Here is a 22520-nt window from a genome sequence, read left to right on the forward strand (position 1 = left end):
ACTCATAATCAGATACTCGCACGTTCGAATCCCCATTGCACCAAACATGCTCACCCTATCAGCTGTGATAGTTGATCCCACTATTTCTTTGTAAAGAGTAGCCCAAGAGTTGGCAATGGGTAGTAATGACTAGCTGTATTCCATTTAGTCTTAAATTGCTAAATTAGGGATAGCTAGTGCAAATAGCCCTTGTGTAACTTTGCACGAAATTCAAAAAAAACTTTATTGAAGGTGGAAGTAGCAGTTGTGGTATTTGTTTCCTTATGTTGATTTAATTATTGATAAAATTGATACTGGACTTACTCTGGTTTAGTTGTTTAGAATGAACATTTAAATTGGACTTGTTTTTACAGTAACACTTATATCAGACTGTCAAGTTTTTATCTTTTTCACAGATCTGAATAATTTTGAAGTTTTCATGGAAATTTTATAGAACAAACTGTTTAGTGATGAAAATAATTCAAAACATGTTGTATGTTGGTATAGAAATGTTAATTATGTTATTTGTCTTTGGAGAGAATCTTGATATCAGCCTGACAATTCAGTCCTGTTAAACATAACACACTGTGCGAAAGACCCATACATTTATGTTATTTGTCTCTGTAGAGAATCTTGATATCAGCCTGACAATTCAGACCTGTTAAACAATACACACTGTGCGAGAGACCCATACATTTATATGTTATAAGTCTCTGGAGAGAATCTTGATATCAGCCTGACAATTCAGACCTGTTAAACATTACATACTGTGCGAGAGACCCATACATTTATGTGTTATGTTATGTTAATTATGTTATTTGTCTCTGGAGAGAATCTTGATATCAGCCTGACAATTCAGACCTGTTAAACATTACATACTGTGCGAGAGACCCATACATTTATGTGTTATGTTATGTTAATTATGTTATTTGTCTCTGGAGAGAATCTTGATATTAGCCTGACAATTCAGACCTGTTCAACATTACACACTGTGCGAGAGACCCATACATTTATATGTTATGGTATGTTATTTGTCTCTGGAGAGAATCTTGATATCAACCTGACAATTCAGACCTATTAAACATTACACACTGTGCTGTAATATAGAAATCTCATATATTTGTGAAATATAGTTTTCAGAAGCTAAAAACTGAGGTGATTTCCTTCATTTGCCAGTTTTATTAAAATGGTAACTAATATTTTAAATGATAGTAAAGATAACAGTAGAAAGTGTTAGTTTCTGTACTTTAGTGAAAAGTCTCAAAATCGGATAGCATTCTTTAATGTATCTCAGGATTATTTATATTCCAGCTGAGGTGAAAGCTTTAATAATGTTGGCTAATCACAACATTTATCTTGCTTTCGGTATCCACTTAAATCTGCAGTTTGAGCACTTATTTGAACTCGCAAATTGCTAGATGAGCACTTATCTGAATTTGCAAATCACTAGACAGTACTTCTCTGCTGCTATAGACAACATAGATGGAGCTCTAATGTTAAAGAGTTTGTCACAGTTATGATATCTAGCTTGTCCTAATGATGGGTGGCTGAAGTGACACTGGATTGGAGAAAATGAATCTTTTAAGTGTCCATGTTTTTGACTTCAACAAAAGAAAAGTAAAGATATGTTTATGATACATGTGGAAACAAATACCACAACTACTACTTCCACCTTCGATAAACAGATCAACGTAAGTTCATTATTAATGTTATAAACAACTAAATCTACGTAAATCGAGTATAAATATTCTACACAAGTACACCAACTGAAGTCCAGAATAAATGTTTTAAAAATAAAACGAAGTCCAGTATGAATGTTCTAGACAACTAGATCAACGTAAGTTCAGTATGAATGCTTTAATCAACTTAAGTTCAGTATAAATGTTTTAAACAACCAAAACACTTCAAGTCCACTACAAAAACTAAACCAACATAAGTCCAGTAAATCAAGGTTGGTCCAATATAAGAAGTCTAAACAACGAAACCTACAAGAGTCCACTATGAATGTCATAAACAACTAAATCTGCATAAGTTCAGTATAAATTGTCTAAACAACTAGATTAACTTCAGTATATTCTAAACACCTACACCAACTTAAGTCCTGTATGAAAGTCCTATACAACTAAACCTGCGTAACTTCACTATCAATGTTTTAAACGACTACGCCATTATAAGTCTTGAATAAATATTCTAAACAACTTCACCAAATAAAATACAGTATGAATGCTCTAATCAGCTTAAGCTCAGTATAAATGTTCTAAACAACTACATCAACTTAAGTCCAGTATGAAAAACTAAACCAACGTAAGTCCAGTATAAATATAAAATATAAGAAACAAAGACGGGCCCGGCATGGCCTAGCGCGTAAGGCGTGCGACTCGTAATCCGAGGGTCGCGCTAAACATGCCCTCCCAGCCGTGGGGGTGTATAATGTTACGGTCAATCCCACTATTCGTTGGTAAAAGAGTGTCCCAAGAGTTGGCGGTGGGTGGTGATGACTAGCTGCCTTCCCTCTAATCTTACACTGCTAAATTAGGGACGGCTAGCGCAGATAGCCCTCGAGTAGCTTTGTGCGAAATTCCAAAACAAACAGAAACAAAGACACCAGTGCAAGTCCGGTATAAACAACTACATCGATGTAAGTTTGGTATAAATGTTGTAAACAATATTAAGGTAAGTTCAGTATAAATGTTCTAAATTACTAAACTAACGTAAGTCCAATATGAATTTCATAAACAACTTAACACAAGTCCAGGATAAATGTTCTAAACAATTAAACCAACATAAGTACAGTATGGACGTTGTAAACAACTAAATGAACTTAAGTCCAGTGTATGAGGTCTAAACAACTAAACCAATATAAATGCATTATGAATGTTATAAACACCTAAATACATACAAGTCCTTTATAAATGGTCTAAACAGCTACACCACTTTTAAGTCCGGTATAAATGTTCTTAACGACTGAACAACTTAAGTAAACTATAAATGTTCTAAACAACTACAGAACGTAGGTCCACTATGAATTTTCTTACCAATTAAACCTACGTATGTTCAGCATGAATGTTTTAAATAAGTAAACCAAGGTAAGAACGGTATGGATGTTCTAAATAACTAAACTGACGTAAGTCCACTATAACTGTTATAAGCAACTAAATTAACGTAAGTTCTATATCAATGCTCTAAAGTACAAACGTACGGACATTCAGTATGTATATTACAAACAAAAACACCAATTAAATCCAATATAAACATCTAAGCCAACTAATATAAATTTTCTAAACAACACAAAATAAAAGTCCATTATAAATGTTCTAAACAACTACACCAATTGAAATTCAGTGTAAAGGTTTTAAAACAACAAAACCAACGTAAGTCCAGTATGAATGTTATAAACAACAAAACCAACGTAAGTCCAGTATGAATGTTATAAACAATTAAACCTACGTAAGTCCAGTATGAATGTTATAAACAATTAAACTTACGTAAGTCCAGTATGAATGTTATAAACAATTAAACCAACGTAAGTCCAGTATGAATGTTATAAACAATTAAACCTACGTAAGTCCAGTATGAATGTTATAAACAATTAAACCTACGTAAGTCCAGTATGAATGTTATAAACAATTAAACCTACGTAAGTTCAGTATAAGTGTTACAAAAAACTAAATCAACATAAGTTCAGTATGAAAGTTATAACTACGCCGATGTAAGTCAGGTGTGAATGTTCTTAACAAATAAACCAATATAAGTCAATATGAATGTTCTAAAGAACTAAACCAATGCAATTTATATGCAAAAATGGGTCGTTTGGGTTGAGAAAATATTTTACATAGAAGAGCGAACAACGTTTCGACCTTCTATGTAATATATTTTCCCAACCCAAACGTGCCGTTTTTGCATATAAATTTCTCAACAAGTGGGTTTCTCGACATCACTGATTAAACCAATGCAAGTTCACTGTGAATGTTCTAAAGAACTAAATCAACTTCAGTACGATATGAATGTTGTTGAACACTAAATGAACTTATGTACAGTTTAAATGTTCCAAACAACTATACAGTTGTCCAGCATAAATGCTGTAAGCAACATCAACTTAAGTCCAGTATATATGTTCTAAATTACTACACCAACTAAGTCCAGTACAAATGTTCTAAACAATTAAACGAACGAAAGTTCAGTATGAATGTGGTAAACAACTAACCAACGTAAGTTTAATAAAAATATTCTAAACGACTAAACCAACGTAAGTCTAGTATCAATATTTTAAAGAACTAAATCAGTTTAAATTCAATATAAATGTTCTAAACAACTACACCAACTTAAATTCACTATGAATCTTCTAAACAACAAGCCAACGTAAGTTCAGTATGAATGTTGTAAACAACTACACCGATGTAAGTCCAGTATATGTGTTCTAAACAACTGAACCAAAGTACAGTATCAAAGTTCTAAACAACTAAAGTAAATAAAGTCTGGTACGAATGCTCTAATCAGCTTAAGCTCAGTGTAAATGTTCTAAACAACTAAATCAGCGTTAAATCCAGTATAAATATCAGAAACAAAAACACCAATGTAAGTCCGGTATAAACAACTAAACCAACTTAAGACTAATATAAATGTTTTAAACTACACCAACGTAGGTTGAGTATAAAAGTATCAAAGAAGTAAAACAACATAAGCACAGTATGAATATTTTAAATAACTAAGTCAACGAATGTCAAGTATAAAATGTTTATACAACTACACCAACTGAAGTCGAGTATAAATGTTTTAAAAAACAAAACGGACATAAGTCCAGTATGAATGTTCTAAACAACTAAATCAAAGAAAGTTCAGTATAAATGTTCTAAACTACACAAACTTAGATTCACTGTGAATCTGCTAAACAATTAAGCCAACGTTCGTTCAGTATCAATGTTCGAAAGAATTAACAAACGTAGGCACTGTATGAATGTTCTAGATAACCAAATTAAGTGCAGTATAAATGTTCTAAAGAACTAAACCAACTTCTGTATGATATGAATGTTCTAATCAATTACACCAATGTAAGTCTAGTATAAATGTAATCAACTTAAGTCCAATATAAATGTTCTAAACAATTAAATGAACCAAAGTCTAGTATGAATGTTCTTAACAAGTAAATGAACTTTTGTCCAGCATAAATGTTCTAAACAACTACACCTACATAAGTTCAGTATCAATATTCTAAACAACAAAACCAAAATATGTCCACTGTGAATATTCTATAAAACTAAATCTACGTAAGATCAGTATGAATGCTCTAAACAACTTAATCATCTTAAATTCAGCATAAATGTTCTAAGCAATTACACCAACTTAAGTCCAGTTTAAATGTTCTACAGAAATAAACCAAAGTAAGTCCAGTATCAAACTTCTAAACAACTATACCAACTAAAGTCCAGATGAATGCTCTAAGCAACTTAATCAACTTAAGCTCAGTATAAATGTCCTAAACAATTACAACAAAATTGGTCCCTGAAGTTTTAAGGTCCACCTATCGAAAGCTCTCGAGTTATAGTTTGTTTCATTGTTATGAATACTTCTTTGACCTATGGATTTTTAGAACATCAAGTCTAGTATAAATGTTCTAAACAACTAAACCAACGTAAGTGCAGTATGAATGTTCTAAACAACTACACCAATGTAAAATCAACAACATGATTGTTCAAACTTTGGTTATGGTGTAACACCAACAATAATAAATTATTGTTCAAACTTTGACTAAGGTGCATGTAACATCAATGACACTAAATTATTGTCCAGATTTGTATGCATGTTTTCAACTCCGAGTTTGCATAATTTTCATCTGTTTTTAAATAAGAAACCAAATGTTTTCAAACATGGTGTTCATCTACTGTTTATTTGAAATAAAATGATACATATCTGAAGTACAAAGTTCAGAATTAATAATAATTTAATGGACAGTCTTATAACATGAACTAACATATATTTTCACAAATTTAATTTTTACAATTTTTTTTTATAATCTAGCATCCAATCAACTTTGAACTTTCAAAAGTAACTGAATAACTAGTTAGGCATAACATATGTCACATTAATTTTCAAGTTATAGAAAAAATAATAATTGGTCCACAAAAAGATTTTATTGGTAACACCAGGTATTGGACAACTACCAGACTAGTCACATCACAGAAACCCCTTCAATGAAAGCAAAAATCACACATCCTTATCAATCACTGAACATTTGAAAATTATGTTAATTTCTTCTAGCTGCTCAAGTTCACCACAAAACTAAATCATACACTACTTCTAATGGTTTTCTACCTACAATACACTCATCATATTGAACAACTAATAACTCAAATCACACTATTAAAAAACAAAATCAAACCACAATCAACTTGACTAAAGATCAGATTATATCCACATTCTGTAAATGTTCACTTTAGATGTTTTCATAACAATACATTTCTCTGTATTCGTTTTTCCTTTCACACATTAATAACTTAGTTTACATCCAAGAGTGTGTAACTTAACAGTCAACACTTTAACCTCATACACAGTTAGGCAAGCTGCTAAAGTTCTACATACAATATGGCAACAGTCCATCCAGCATTAAAATGTAAATTATAAATGTACAAACACATAACAGTCTAACTGTAGTGTGTTCTGTAATATGTAGTTTAAGAAATAGCTTAAATGTAACGTGTTCTGCAATACGTAGGTTAAGAAACAGCTTGAATGTAACGTGTTCTGCAATACGTAGGTTAAGAAACAGCTTGAATGTAACGTGTTCTGCAATACGTAGGTTAAGAAACAGCTTGAATGTAACGTGTTCTGCAATATGTAAGTTAAGAAACAGCTTGAATGTAACATGTTCTGCAATATGTAGGTTAAGATATAGCATGAATGTAACATGTTCTGCAATATATAGGTTAAGAAATAGCTTGAATGTAAAGTGTTCTGCAATACGTAGGTTAAGAAATAGCTTGAATGTAAAGTGTTCTGCAATAGCTTGAATGTAACATGTTCTGCAATATGCAGGTTAAATAGCTTGAATGTAACATGTTCTGTAATATATAGGTTACGAAATAACTTGATTGTAGTTTAGTTCACACACTCTGAAATCAAGAGTTAATTATTAAAATGGTTTGTTTACCAACTTAAGCTTCCAAGAAAATGATTTAAACATAATTCTTGTGTGAACAAAAACTTTAAAAACAACAAAGTTTAACAGAATTTGGTTGGAATTTCACTGGAAATTAAAATAACTATCATTTTCCAAAGTATAAGAACCCTCTATTACTGCAGCACTATAACAAACTTTTGTCACCTCAATCATACTAACCAGAACCCTTTGTTATAGCAACACTATAATGCATCTTTATAGTTACCTCAATTACATTCAACAGAACCTTAAAAGCAACAAACCATTACAAATATATAACTGTATAAGTATAATAATTCTACAAAGCACACTTAAACATGAAAATTTGTCACTATACATTCGTAGCTTCAATGGATTAATAGTTATGGTTGTCTTTATTGTAATCTGAGTAAAACAGGAACTATAACAAAATATCTGGGAGAATGATAAAGAAATTATACACAGAACAATCAAGTACTTAGAACAACTTTATTTAAGTGGACGGTGTTATATCTTTATGAATAATTTATCATCTAAACGTAATATATGGTTTCATAGTGCTTTACAAAATAATGTCTATTTCAAGTGTCACCAGATGTTTTAACACCCTTTCAGTGTTTTAGGTAGATTACTATTACTAAAAACATTATTAAAAAAAATAAACAAATTATTTACTAATAGAAAATACTGTAAACCTGATTTCTTATTGTTCCTACCTTTAAACTGTTAACGGCACTCTTAAAAAATCTTTGGTCTTCTCAAAGAACATTTCTTTTAATTACACATCTTAGGAACTGTCTACAAACCCTAACTGTTTTGAGTGTAACACTTTCCAAAGCTTTAATTACTCAGTGATCTAACTAAACTACTACTTTCCACAGCACAATGTATCTTCTACATTCACAGAAATATCTACATGTTTGTGGAAAACACCAAAAAATTTCCTGATACATTTCTTGATATAAAAATATAAATGGTAGTTACAAACTGTTAAGGAAATATGATATACGTTTTATTACTGTATGTTTGCCTCAAAATTATCACTGTTATATAACTTTAATAAACTAGGGATCTTTAATAGTAACTGGATACAACTAACATCAAAACTGTTAACTAAACACCTTCATACAACTAATATGAAGATTCATAACTACTAAACTAGTAAGACTATCTTTATTAGTCACTGGATACTGTTAAACTAGTAAGATTATCTTTATTAACTAATATACCAGTACCCAAGAACAGGTATAACTTGATAACTGATTCTATAAAGAAGCAATTTTTATATCTATCAATAACTAAGCAATTTCTAATGTTATAGTAGTAAAAATTAGTTTTAAATTTCTCAAGCTAATTCCACAATACCCTGTCACAGAGATCTTGTTAATATTCACTAAAACTATGTTGAATCTGATGGCTTTAGTTTCTGTGTAATACATTTTACATAAAACTATGTTGAATCTGACAGCTTCACTAAGGAGTGTAATATGTTTGACACAAAAAATTGTGCCTGTTCATTATTAAAGGAATGCAACACACAGTAACAAAGATCAGGAATAAGTTATATTATCTTACTGTATTTATAGAATGTTAAAATAAAAATGTAACTCAAACAAACTTGTGAAAGTTTTCAATACATACTTTGTGACCAGCATTACCTAAATACATTAACAAACAACGAATCAACTAAATCAGTTTGAAAGAAAACAAAACTGTATTTACAAATATCTTGCTCTTACAGGTATGTAACAGGTGCTGAACAAATAAAAATATTCCATAACCAAAGTACTTTACAAAGTGTGGTAATTACTCTCAGTACGAGCCTTATAGAATTTGAACCCAACATACATAATGGCCAGAAACCCAAGTGACAAGACAATCCCACCAATAAAACTAGGAGCATCAAATCTCCGAGTAGACGATGGTGTTGCAGTTGGAAGCAAAGTAGAGCCAGTTGAGGATGAAGTCTTGTTAGTAGAGGTCTCTGATGATGAGGTGCTAACTATTTCTGTTGTGGTGGACTGAGAAGTGGTAGTTGAGCTGTTAGTTATCAAATCAGTTGTAATTTCTTGAAGTTCATCAGTTTCAGACACATTACTGTTAAGTGTGGTTAAGTTCTTTAACCCCTCTGCAAAAAACATCAGTTACACCAGCATTAGACTGTCACCCAACAACAATTAGCTTAGCTTAGAAGTTACTTTACCAAAGTTCTATAATTCAAAGTCTTTCATATACATTTATAATAACTGGACCCGAATTTCTTACACCCAAAAACTATTCATCTATACACATAAAAGCCACTCTGTTTGTAACATTCACTTTCTTAGTAACATTCTAACTGACTCAGTGCCAGTCTTAAGCAGAAGTTCTGGAACTGTCACTGACATCCTGAAAGTTTATACTGTTGACTACCTTACACACGACTGTCACTGACATCCTGAAAGTTTATACTGTTGACTACCTCACACACGACTGTCACTGACATCCTGAAAGTTTATACTGTTGACTACCTCACACACGACTGTCACTGACATCCTGAAAGTTTATACTGTTGTCTACCTCACACACAACTGTCACTGACATCCTGAAAGTTTATACTGTTGTCTACCTCACGCACGACTGTCACTGACATCCTGAATGTTTATACTGTTGTCTACCTCACGCACGACTATCACTGACATCCTGAATGTTTATACTGTTGTCTACCTCACTCACAACTGTCACTGACATCCTGAAAGTTTATACTGTTGTCTACCTCACACACAACTGTCACTAACATCCTGAAAGTTTGTACTGTTGTCTGAGGAAGGACACAACCCCCAGTGGGATGCTGTAGTGAGGATCAAAGATTGATAACATACTGCAGAGAAAGAGGAAGTTCATGGAAGTTAGTGAACAAACTCTGGACTGAATAAGTATGGAAAGCCCCTATTAAATTTGTAAATGATTTTATACGTAACCAAATTCAATTGTTCAAACTTACCATAGTGACATTAAGTATGCAGGTCCAATAAAGTTTAACTGGCTTCATAGCTATCAAGATTCACACTCACTATGGTAACAATAAACATGCAGGTTCTCTCAATTTTGACTGATTTCATGTGTGACCAAAATCAAAGCTTATCACACAATGCTGAGTACAGTAGGACCAGTGATAAAAGATACTAAATGTAAGCTTCTGAGAACTTGAAAATTGATTACAGTCTTGAAGTATCTCCCCCCATAAAATAAGAACTTGTTTTAAAAAAGGAGTTTTGCCAAACAACCTTCAACTAACAGTGATAATAACCATCCTGCTGTACAATTCTTTTGAAAACTTGAGCTACAAACTGATTCACTTGGCCTCGGTTCAAACAACAAAAACCAGTCCACTTTTGTTGTGCTGTACAAAAAATATTATAGTATAGAAGAGTACACAAGTTTTCATATATAGTGTATAACCTCAGCTTTGTACTTATACTTAAGTTTAAATTAAAAAAAAAATGTAAATTGATCATTTCTATTAAACTACATGCAAATAACCCAGACAAACACAGGCATAACTCTCTACGTAACACAAAACAGAACCAAAGATGCCACAAATCACAGATCTTGGAAGTAAATGTTTTTATCATGTTGTATAGTTGGATAATAGGGAGAAGGTCAAAGATTGATAGGAACTATTACAGCATCTGTTGAGATGCCTAACTGTACCTTGTATTAGTGTACAAAGTTTGAAGAAAGGTTTAAAAAAACAAAAATGTTTTTCTATAAAATGACATTTCTGTACTTTTGGTACAAAGAGAAGAGAAAAAGCGGTGAACAAGTTTAATCACTATTTGAGATACCTGATACAATCCAACACTAGTACACCACTGTTAACACATTGTCCACCATTTTATGTATACCACTGTTAACACAATGCCCAACACTTTACATACATAAACCACTGTTTATATATACATAAACAGACAATTCCTTTCTTAATTGTTCTAATGTAATTTTTGTTGTCTTTCAAAAACTGTAGTGCATATTGAAGACATCTGCACATTTTAATAAAAGAAAAACAGCCTTTACATTTATCTGGAATATATTAGTTTTGCTTTGCAGTTGTTATGTTTATTATCCTTCAACTGTTGAAGAAGTCATTAGGCAAAATGTTGGTTTTCATATTATTATATAATTACCTGGAGTGTGAAGATAGTTTTTCATTACCTTTCATTAAACTGCTCTAATATGATGGAAAATTATACTTTTCACACTATCACAATTAGTACTACTACTTGTCTTGCTTTGATTGAATTATCTCGCCAAAACTAGCATCTTATGGTTAGTTAGAGAGAAAAGAACGACCTTTATCGTATAAATAATAACACTATCAGAAAATATTTTTATTTCAGATTACACGTTACAGCTCTATATTACCAGTACTCAAAACAGCATTATCCATTCATGAAACCGCAACAAAACAAGGGCTGAACTATAAAAAAAAATTATATTGAGAGTAAATGTATTGTAAATAAATTGTTTATGCAGAGTATTCATGATGAAACTTTGTAGAATGGACGGTAACTGCCTGTTGTGGAGACACAAGTGTAGAGGACGACGTTTTGAAAGTCTTTTGTATTTAGGTCAGTTAAGAGATTAAATGTGTTTTTCTAACTTTACCGCGTAAATGCCCAAATCCCTCCTATGCGCAACACAAATTATAAAACTAACTCGTGCTTCTTTAAGCCTTGCTCTTAGAATTAATATTAGTTTACACTTACCTTCATTAAAATTAATTCCATCTTCACCTAACTGTTTGTTCTCAGATTTATCAACAGTAAGAGCTTCCACGCTTTCCTCTACACAGATAAGAAGAAATATGCAAAAAATATTATAAAAAACCAATAACGGCAAATTTATCTTCGTAAAATATTTCATTTCCGAAATAATGGTTTACTGCCAAATCCGACTACCACCTAACAGTCACAACGTTACAGCACTATGAAGCAACCCAAATCAGCGTCATAAATTAATCCACGTTGCATTATGGTAGTACGACATCTAGAGAAAAAATAAAATTCATAAAATTATTTACATGATTTGGTATTGATTTCATGAATTATAATATTAAATGGTTTTGTTTATTTGTTTTGAATTTCGCACAAAGCTACTCGAGGTTTATCTATGCTTACTGTCCCTAATTTAGCAGTGTAAGACTAGAGGGTAGGCAGCTAGTCATCACCACCCACCGCCAACTCTTGGGCTACTCTTTTATCAACGAATAGTGGGATTGACCGCAAAATTATAACGCCTTCACGGCTGAAAAGATTACGAGTCGTACGCCTTTACACGCTTGGCCATGCCGGACTATTAGTAATTAAATACTCTAAAAGCCTTTTATTTGGTCATCCGCTAGTACAGCGGTAAGTTTAATGATTTAAACGCTAAAATCAAGGGTTCGATTTTTCTCGTTGGACGTAGCAGGTAGCCCGGTCTGGCTTTCCTATAAAACATACACTTAATTTCATTTGTCTTACGTTAATTATAGGATTTTATAAAAAAAAAATCTTATTAGCACGTTTTTTTATTATTAACAGAACATTCAGCAATCTATAGATTTATTTTCCAAACACCTATTTTCGAAATCAAACAATCTAATATTTTGCATTTTTACAGCATTATAAGCTAATTTGTTAAGTTGTAATTAGATATTACTATTAGTTAGAGAAGCATAACCTTAAGATAAAAAGTTTACTGACAAAGCGTTAAATGCTCTAAAAATAGACGTCATAAGTTTAGGGAATTTCGAATTCGACCATAAACATGAGATTCAGCTAAATATCAAAGATGGAAGGGAGAGTTGTTTCTAGTCGTTAGAGGGAATCAGACAGAGTGTTTTTCTATCAGATAGGTAGAATCAAGTTGCTTTTTGTTGTCAGAGAGAATCAGACAGAGTGTTTCTGTATCAGATAGGTAGAATCAAGTTGCTTGTTTGTGTTTTTTAATTTCGCACAAAGCTACTCGAGGGCTATCTGTGCTAGCCGTCCCTAATTTAGCAATGTAAGACTAGAAGGAAGGCAACTAGTCATCACCACCCACCGCCAACTCTTGGGCTACTCTTTTACCAACGAATAGTGGGATTGACCGTCACGTTATAACGCCTCCACGGCTAAAAGGGCGAGCATATTTGGCGCGACGGGGATGCGAACCCGCGACTCTCAGATTACGAGTCGCACGCCTTAACACGCTTGGCCATGCCAGGCCATCAAGTTGCTTCTAGTCGTTAGAGTGACTCAGACAGAATGTTTTTCTATCAGCTAGGTAGAATCGAGTTGCTTCTAGTCGTTCGAGTGAATCAGACAGAGTGTTTTTCTATCAGATAGGTAGAATCAAGTTGCTTTTTGTTGTCAGAGTGAATCAGACACAGTGTTTCTGTATCAGATAGGTAGAATCAAGTTGCTTTTAGTTGTTAGAGTGACTCAGACAGAGTGTTTCTGTATCCGATAGGTAGAATCAAGTTGCTTTTAGTTGTTAGAGTGAATCAGACAGAGTGTTTCTGTATCAGATAGTTAGAATCAAGTTGCTTGTTTGTGTTTTTTAATTTCGCACAAAGCTACTCGAGGGCTATCTGTGCTAGCCGTCCCTAATTTAGCAATGTAAGACTAGAAGGAAGGCAACTAGTCATCACCACCCACCGCCAACTCTTGGGCTACTCTTTTACCAACGAATAGTGGGATTGACCGTCACATTATAACGCCTCCACGGCTAAAAGGGCGAGCATATTTGGCGCGACGGGGATGCGAACCCGCGACTCTCAGATTACGAGTCGCACGCCTTAACACGCTTGGCCATGCCGGGCCATCAAGTTGCTTCTAGTCGTTAGAGTGACTCAGACAGAATGTTTTTCTATCAGCTAGGTAGAATCGAGTTGCTTCTAGTCGTTCGAGTGAATCAGACAGAGTGTTTTTCTATCAGATAGGTAGAATCAAGTTGCTTTTTGTTGTCAGAGAGAATCAGACAGGGTGTTTTTCTATCAGATAGGTAGAATCAAGTTACTTCTAGTCGTTAGAGTGAATCAGACAGAGTGTTTTCTGTCAGCTAGTTAGAATCATTTTGTGTTTCATTATCAGTAACTTACTTGATCGATTATTCATGTTGTTGTTTTTTTCAAATAAGTTTCTTTTTGCAACAGTTTGGTGCAGTTAGTGTGGTTGTAGACGTGGTGTATAATGTACCACAGTGTTTAAGTTTATAAAAATTGTAATTCTGATTTATGTTAAACAAAGCTGCACAACAGGAACTCTGTATTCAGACCACCACGCGTATCGAAACAAAGTTTATATCGCTGTAAGCTTACAAACCCACCAATGAACAACAAGGGACAAATATGTTAAGAGAAAAATAAATTAATTTGTTATCGTTACGTGGATTTTCAATTATTTTCCTGAATAATGTAAAATAATTTGTCCAACAAAAGAATAAAATTTTTACGCTGGTGTCACAAGTAAGTTTTGTTTTAGTTTTAAAAATATACCCTTATTATCCGAGATGATGACATTAGCAAAAGCTCGGCATGGTCAGGTGGTTAAGGCACTTGACTCGTAATCTGAGGGTCGCGGATTCGAATCCTCGTCGCACAAAACATGCTCACCCTTTCAGTCGTGGGGGCGTTATAATGTGACAGTCACATCTCACTATTCGTTAGTATAATAGTATCCCAAATTTGGCAGTGTAGTGCGATGACTAGCTGCCTTCCTTCCAGTCTTACACTACAAAAGTAGTAACGGCTAGCGCAGATAGTCCTCGTCTAACTTTATGCGACATTAAAAAGAAAACAAATTATAAAGAGAACATAAGAAGAAAGATTGTGATCCTAGAACGATCACTCCCATCAATATCAGCACCGCCCCAGAGGGGGTTATATCCAATAAAATCGCCCAGGACTAAATATGGAGATTGTAACTGTTTAATGAGGGCATGAAATATCTCCTCAGTATATAGGTAGAGAGAACAAATAGTGATGTTACGATCCAAAGAAACATGAATGGCTACAGTCTTCAATGGGTGGGAGTGTATGACCGTACTTTACAGTTCAGATAACCTGCCTTGACTGTGGCGGGTGGACATTGTGATGTAAATGTCAAAATGAGAATATTCGTAGGCATCATAATTCTGTCTTTGTAGGCAGAGATTTAGCACACTGCTGAGCTGGAAAACCAGCGAAGATCTCGTATTCCTTTCAACAGTAGTTCCTCTTGAGAAATCCAGGGTAGCGTGGGGAGTAACCTCAATGGGTATATTATCAATGTACTTCAAACTCAGAAGTTTGGTGTGCTGTAGTGAAGATGTTTCCACCAAGATGTCTCCTGAGCGCAGCTTCCTGACTGACTTGGGGGAAGGGGCAGCAAGCCCATTTTGAATAAGAAATGGAGACATCTGCTCTAAGAATTTCTCAAACAATGAATGCAGAACGAGAAATCGAGGTGTTGAGTTTGACTTTGATGGTGACTGTATGACAAAGTCGTCCATAAGTGGTCGTTTTCTGATAATCTGTTTTTCCTTTTTATTTTTTGTTCATGAATGGGGTATCCATAATAAAATATCAGTGCCCACTGTCTCCACCCACTACAGAACCCTACAAGAGGACTACTGTAATGCCAGGGTTTGATGAGTACTATGCCCAAACACCAGCATTAGACACAATGTCCCAACACCTGTTGAGAACGTTCAACGTTGATACTTAGTTGACTCTAGCCTAAGTGGACCAGCCATTTGATGCTGGTGGGGCCACCCCTCTACAGGAATTCAAGGCCAAAGTGGTGTGTTAGGGTTGTACCTCTAAACCACAGGGATTCTCTCCTCCTCTTCACGGATCGCCACGTACATCAATCACGTGGGTGGGTGTTCAGATCCCAGAGGAGGTAAACTAAAATTACAGAACTTTCTCTGAGAGTTCTCCTCACCACGTATAGGAATCTACATCGAGGGGTTTAGATCGTCCAAACTTAAGATCAAGCATTGTGCAGCATATTTTGAAGATCAGCTATTACAACCAGTTATCTGTCTAAACTCATTCAGCAAATGGTCCAAATCTTCTTTTGCTGTGACTTTAAAATGTGGGAGTTGTTATTTGCAAGGGGATCTGCAGTTAGGGCCAAAGCCCTTCCTCTATGAACAATCAGTCAACATTAGACTGAGATGCCACCAACATTACAGACATAAGGTGATAGATACCTTAAGAAATCCTGACTCTTAGATGAGTAATAACAGAATGAAGAGTTGCTTTAAGCATCTCATCCACCAGTCTTGCTCAAGCCTTGATTTTGACAAGATCAATTAGTACCCTTACAAGATACCTCCTACTTTGGAGCGGTTTCTACTCCCTCAAAACACACTGTTATTATCATTAGGTGCTTGCCATCTCAACTGCCAGTGAAATAACTCCTGTTGAAAGAAATTATGTGCCAATTGCACTTCCACTTTTGCTCAACTGTTGTGTCTTTGAAATGACAACAATTGGGATGGGGAGAGATTACAAGAAGGTTTAAAACACACTTATATACCATAGTGGAATAATATTTAAGGAGCAACGTATTTACTTCTTTTGTTGTGTATTTTAAAGGTGTGAAAGCGTGCTAGGACGAGTGATGAGTTAGCTTCACTGAAGGTGCACACAAGCTGTACAACTTAACTTACCAGTAAAGCATACAACTGTAGCACTATTTGCTTTAATGTTAACCTTCTTGCCCTTCAATCTTGCCTTGGTTTTAGATTTCTTAGACATAGTTTTCATTCAATCTTTCATTCCGAGGTGCTTTAGGTCTAGTATAGAAATTACGGATGGATGATAGATACATTGAATGTTGTAGGTAAAAGTGAACTCTGATTCCATGTATATATGCCATTTGGTACATCCAGTGATGAAGTAGTTGGTGGTGTCTTAGAATACTTCAAAGTCAAAAGGACTAACTCTAACTTTGTAGTGTCTAGAGGTCGCATGTATAATGAAGCAGTGTGTCTTTAACCATCATCCGCTATGATATAAATATCATACCAGCTACACCATATTTGAAATCCATAAGAAAATGCTTACTTTTAACTACTTCTATAGTATTTGATCAACATTTTGAGATTATAAGCAACAAGAGAGGTAAAAGTGAATTATATGGTTCAAAACTCAAGACAGTAAATATGATAAAGAATGCAATCTTAAGTTAGAGTTCACAATGCAAGTTCAAAAGAATTCTGATTGGTTAGAGAAGCTGAGCCAGGGTTAAAATTGTAATAGTCCAGTTACTAAAATACTTCATTCTGAAATGTCCCACCAGGGACAAAGTGTAAGGAGCAAAACAACTATTAGAACATAATCCCCAAGAAGAGCTCTATCAATATTTGTATATCAAGCTAGTAGTGCGTCTTTAGAACACAGTCCCCAAGAACAGCTCTATCAATACTCATATATCAAGCTTGTTGAGCATCTTTAGAACACAGTCCCGAAGAACAGTTCTATCGATATTCGTATATCAAGCTAGTTGTGCGTCTTTAGAACACAGTCCCAAAGAACAGCTCTATCAATATTCATATATCAAGCTAGTTATGCATCTTTACAACACAGTCCCCAAGAACAGTTCTATCGATATTCGTATATCAAGCTAGTTGTGCATCTTTAGAACACAGCCCCCAAGAACAGCTCTATCAATATTTGTATATCAAGCTAGTTGTGCGTCTTTAGAACACAGTCCCCAAGAACAGCTCTATCAATATTCATATATCAAGCTAGTTGTGCACCTTTAGAACACAGTCCCCAAGAAGAGCTCTATCAATATTCGTATATCAAGCTAGTTGTGCATCTTTAGAACACAGTCCCCAAGAACAGTTCTATCGATATTCGAATAATCAAGCTAGTTGTGCATCTTTAGAACACAGTCCCCAAGAACAGCTCTATTAATATTCGTATATCAAGCTAGTTGTGCATCTTTAGAACACAGTCCCCAAGAACAGCTCTATCAATATTCGTATATCAAGCTAGTTGGGCATCTTTAGAACACAGTCCCCAAGAACAGCTCTATTAATATTCGTATATCAAGCTAGTTGTGCATCTTTAGAACACAGTCCCAAAGAACAGCTCTATCAATATTCGAATATCAAGATAGTTGTGCATCTTTAGAACACAGTCCCCAAGAACAGCTCTATTAATATTCGTATATCAAGCTAGTTGTGCATCTTTAGAACACAGTCCCCAAGAACAGTTCTATCAATATTCGTATATCAAGCTAGTTGTGCATCTTTAGAACACAGACCCCAAGACCAGTTCTATCGATATTCGTATATCAAGCTAGTTGTGCATCTTTAGAACACAGTCCCCAAGAACAGCTCTACCAATATTCGTATATCAAGCTAGTTGTGCATCTTTAGAACACAGTCCCCAAGAACAGCTCTATCAATATTCGTATATCAAGCTAGTTGTGCATCTTTAGAACACAGTACCCAAGAACAGTTCTATCAATACGAGTCATAAACAAGACCTAAAGAAACCGTGCATTTTGTGATGATGATCCACACATAATCCCACAACATTCCCTCCAAAGTGCCGCATGGAGATGCCATATCTCCCCTCTATATAGTCCGATTTTCATGTAACACTACTGGCATTTAGCTAGAGATACAGGTTTTTTTTTTTAATCTGGAATTATTTCAATCTCCATACTCAAAAATATACAATCATCATTAAACAAAACATTGGGTGCGCTGAGTTTATAATTCCTTCCCCTGTAACACTGTTTATATTTATATTTATTTCCTTTGTTACACTGTTTATGTTTATATTTATTTTCCTTGTTACACTGTTTGTGTTTATATTTGTTTCACATCTTACACTGTTTATGTTTATATTTATTTCCCTTATTACACTGTTTGTGTTTATATTTATTTCCCTTGTTACACTGTTTGTGTTTATATTTGTTTCCCATGTTACACTGTTTGTGTTTATATTTGTTTCCCTTGTTACACTATTTATGTTTATATTTATTTCCCTTGTTACACTGTTTATGTTTATATTTGTTTCCCATGTTACACTATTCATGTTTATATTTATTTCTCCTGTTACATTGTTTATGTTTATATTTATTTCCCTTGTTACACTGTTTGTGTTTATATTTATTTCCCATGTTACACTGTTTATGTTTATATTTATTTCCCTTGTTACACTGTTTATGTTTATATTTGTTTCCCATGTAACACTGTTTATGTTTAAATTTATTTCCCTTGTTACACTGTTTGGGTTTATATTTATTTCCCTTTTTACACTGTTTATGTTTATATTTGTTTCCCTTGTTACACTGTTTGTGTTATTATTTGTTTCCCATGTTACACTGTTTATGTTTATATTTATTTCCCATGTTACACTGTTTATGTTTATATTTATTTCCCTTGTTACACTGTTTGTGTTTATATTTGTTTCCCATGTTACACTGTTTGTATTTATATTTCTTTCCCTTGTTACACTGTTTATATTTATATTTATTTCCCTTGTTACACTGTTTGTGTTTATATTTGTTTCCCATGTTACACTGTTTATGTTTATATTTATTTCCCTTTTTACACTGTTTGTGTTTATATTTATTTCCCTTGTTACACTGTTTATGTTTATATTTATTTTCCTTGTTACACTGTTTGTGTTTATATTTGTTTCCCTTGTTATACTGTTTATGTTTATATTTGTTTCCTTTGTTACACTGTTTGTGTTTATATTTCTTTCCCTTGTTACACTGTTTATGTTTATATTTGTTTCACATGTTACACTGTTTATCTTTATATTTGTTTCCCATGTTACACTGTTCATGTTTATATTTATTTCCCTTGTTACACTGTTTATGTTTATATTTATTTCCCTTGTTACACTATTTCTGTTTATATTTATTTCCCTTGTTAAACTATTTATGTTTATATTTATTTAACTTGTTACACTGTTTATGTTAATATTTGTTTCCCATGTTACACTGTTCATGTTTATATTTATTTCTCCTGTTACATTGTTTATGTTTATATTTATTTCCCTTGTTACACTGTTTGTGTTTATATTTGTTTCCCATGTTACACTGATTATTTATATATTTATTTCCCTTGTTACACTGTTTGTGTTTATATTTATTTCCCTTGTTATACTGTTTATGTTTATATTTATATCCCTTTTACACTGTTTATCTTTATATTTATTTCCCTTGTTACACTGTTTGGGTTTATATTTATTTCCCTTGTTACACTGTTTATGTTTATATTTGTTTCCCTTGTTACACTGTTTGTGTTATTATTTGTTTCCCATGTTCCACTGTTTATGTTTATATTTATTTCCCATGTTACACTGTTTATGTTTATATTTATTTCCCTTGTTACACTGTTTATGTTTATATTTATTTCCCTTGTTACACTAATTGTGTTTATATTTGTTTCACATGTTACACTGTTTATGTTTATATTTATTTCCCTTGTTACACCGTTTGTGTTTATATTTATCTCCCTTGTTACACTGTTTGTGTTTATATTTGTTTCCCATGTTACACTGTTTATGTTTATATTTATTTCCCTTGTTACACTGTTTATGTTTATCTTTATTTCCCTTGCTACACTGTTTATGTTTATATTTATTTCCCTTGTTACACTGTTTGTGTTTATATTTATTTCCCTTGTTACACTGTTTATGTTTATATTTATTTCCCTTGTTACACTGTTTATGTTTATATTTATTTCCCTTGTTACACTAATTGTGTTTATATTTGTTTCCCATGTTACACTGTTTATGTTTATATTTATTTCCCTTGTTACACTGTTTGTGTTTATATTTATCTCCCTTGTTACACTATTTGTGTTTATATTTATTTCCCTTGTTACACTGTTTGTGTTTATATTTGTTTCTCTTGTTACACTGTTTATGTTTATATTTGTTTCCCATGTTACACTCTTTATATTTATATTTATTTCCCATGTTACACTGTTTATGTTTATATTTATTTCCCTTGTTACACTATTTGCGTTTATATTTGTTCCCTTGTTATACTGTTTATGTTTATATTTGTTTCCCTTGTTACACTCTTTGTGTTTATATTCCTTTCCATTGTAACACTGTTTATGTTTATATTTGTTTCCCATGTTACACTTTTTATGTTTATATTTATTTCCCTTGTTACACTGTTTGTGTTTATATTTATCTCCCTTGTTACACTGTTTGTGTTTATATTTATTTCCCTTGTTACACTGTTTGTGTTTATATTTGTTTCTCTTGTTACACTGTTTATGTTTATATTTGTTTCCCTTGTTACATTGTTTATATTTATATTTGTTTCCCATGTTACACTCTTTATATTTATATTTATTTCCCATGTTACACTGTTTATGTTTATATTTATTTCCCTTGTAACACTATTTGCGTTTATATTTGTTCCCCTTGTTATACTGTTTATGTTTATATTTGTTTCCCTTGTTACACTCTTTGTGTTTATATTCCTTTCCATTGTAACACTGTTTATGTTTATATTTGTTTCCCATGTTACACTTTTTATGTTTATATTTATTTCCCTTGTTACACTGTTTGAGTTTATATTTAATTCCCTTGTTACACTGTTTATGTTTATATTTTTTTCCCTTGTTACACTGTTTATGTTTATATTTATTTCCCTTGTTACACTATTTGTGTTTATATTTATTTCCCTTGTTACACTGTTTGTGTTTATATTTGTTTCCCTTGTTACACTGTTTATGTTTATATTTGTTTCCCATGTTACACTGTTTATATTTATATTTATTTCCCATGTTACACTGTTTATGTTTATATTTATTTCCCTTGTTACACTGTTTGTGTTTATATTTGTATCCCTTGTTATACTGTTTATATTTATATTTGTTTCCCTTGTTACACTGTTTGTGTTTATATTTCTTTCATTTATAACACTTTTTATGTTTATATTTGTTTCCCATGTTACACTTTTTATGTTTATATTTATTTCCCTTGTTACACTGTTTGTGTTTATATTTATTTCTCTTTTTACACTGTTTATGTTTATATTGATTTCCCTTGTTACACTGTTTATGTTTATATTTATTTCCCTTGTTACACTAATTGTGTTTATATTTGTTTCACATGTTACACTGTTTATGTTTATATTTATTTCCCTTGTTACACCGTTTGTGTTTATATTTATCTCCCTTGTTACACTGTTTGTGTTTATATTTGTTTCCCATGTTACACTGTTTATGTTTATATTTATTTCCCTTGTTACACTGTTTATGTTTATCTTTATTTCCCTTACTACACTGTTTATGTTTATATTTATTTCCCTTGTTACACTGTTTGTGTTTATATTTATTTCCCTTGTTACACTGTTTATGTTTATATTTATTTCCCTTGTTACACTGTTTATGTTTATATTTATCTCCCTTGTTACACTAT

General features: G+C 32.9%; 1 protein-coding gene across 1 annotated transcript; it reads right to left on the reverse strand.

The window, feature by feature from the left end:
- Nucleotides 1–5844: 5844 nt before the first annotated feature.
- On the reverse strand, nt 5845–12111 carry LOC143250447 (uncharacterized). The gene is made up of 2 exons (XM_076500990.1): nt 11860–12111; nt 5845–9239 (listed from the first exon to the last, which is right to left on the reverse strand). Exons 1-2 carry the CDS (start codon nt 12014–12016, stop codon nt 8902–8904), a joined length of 495 nt encoding a protein of 164 aa, XP_076357105.1. The 5' UTR covers nt 12017–12111; the 3' UTR covers nt 5845–8901.
- Nucleotides 12112–22520: the final 10409 nt, after the last annotated feature.

Source organism: Tachypleus tridentatus, chromosome 5, assembly GCF_004210375.1.
Source record: "Tachypleus tridentatus isolate NWPU-2018 chromosome 5, ASM421037v1, whole genome shotgun sequence".
Taxonomy (NCBI): Eukaryota; Metazoa; Arthropoda; class Merostomata; order Xiphosura; family Limulidae; genus Tachypleus; species Tachypleus tridentatus.

Bases quoted from the DNA above. Each gene is read 5' to 3' on its own strand.
- LOC143250447 (XM_076500990.1), bottom strand. From the start codon at position 12,016: ATGAAATATTTTACGAAGATAAATTTGCCGTTATTGGTTTTTTATAAT. The intron at 9,240-11,859 runs GTAAGTGTAAAC...TGTTTTTTGCAG, and splicing joins TGGAATTAATTTTAATGAAG to AGGGGTTAAAGAACTTAACC.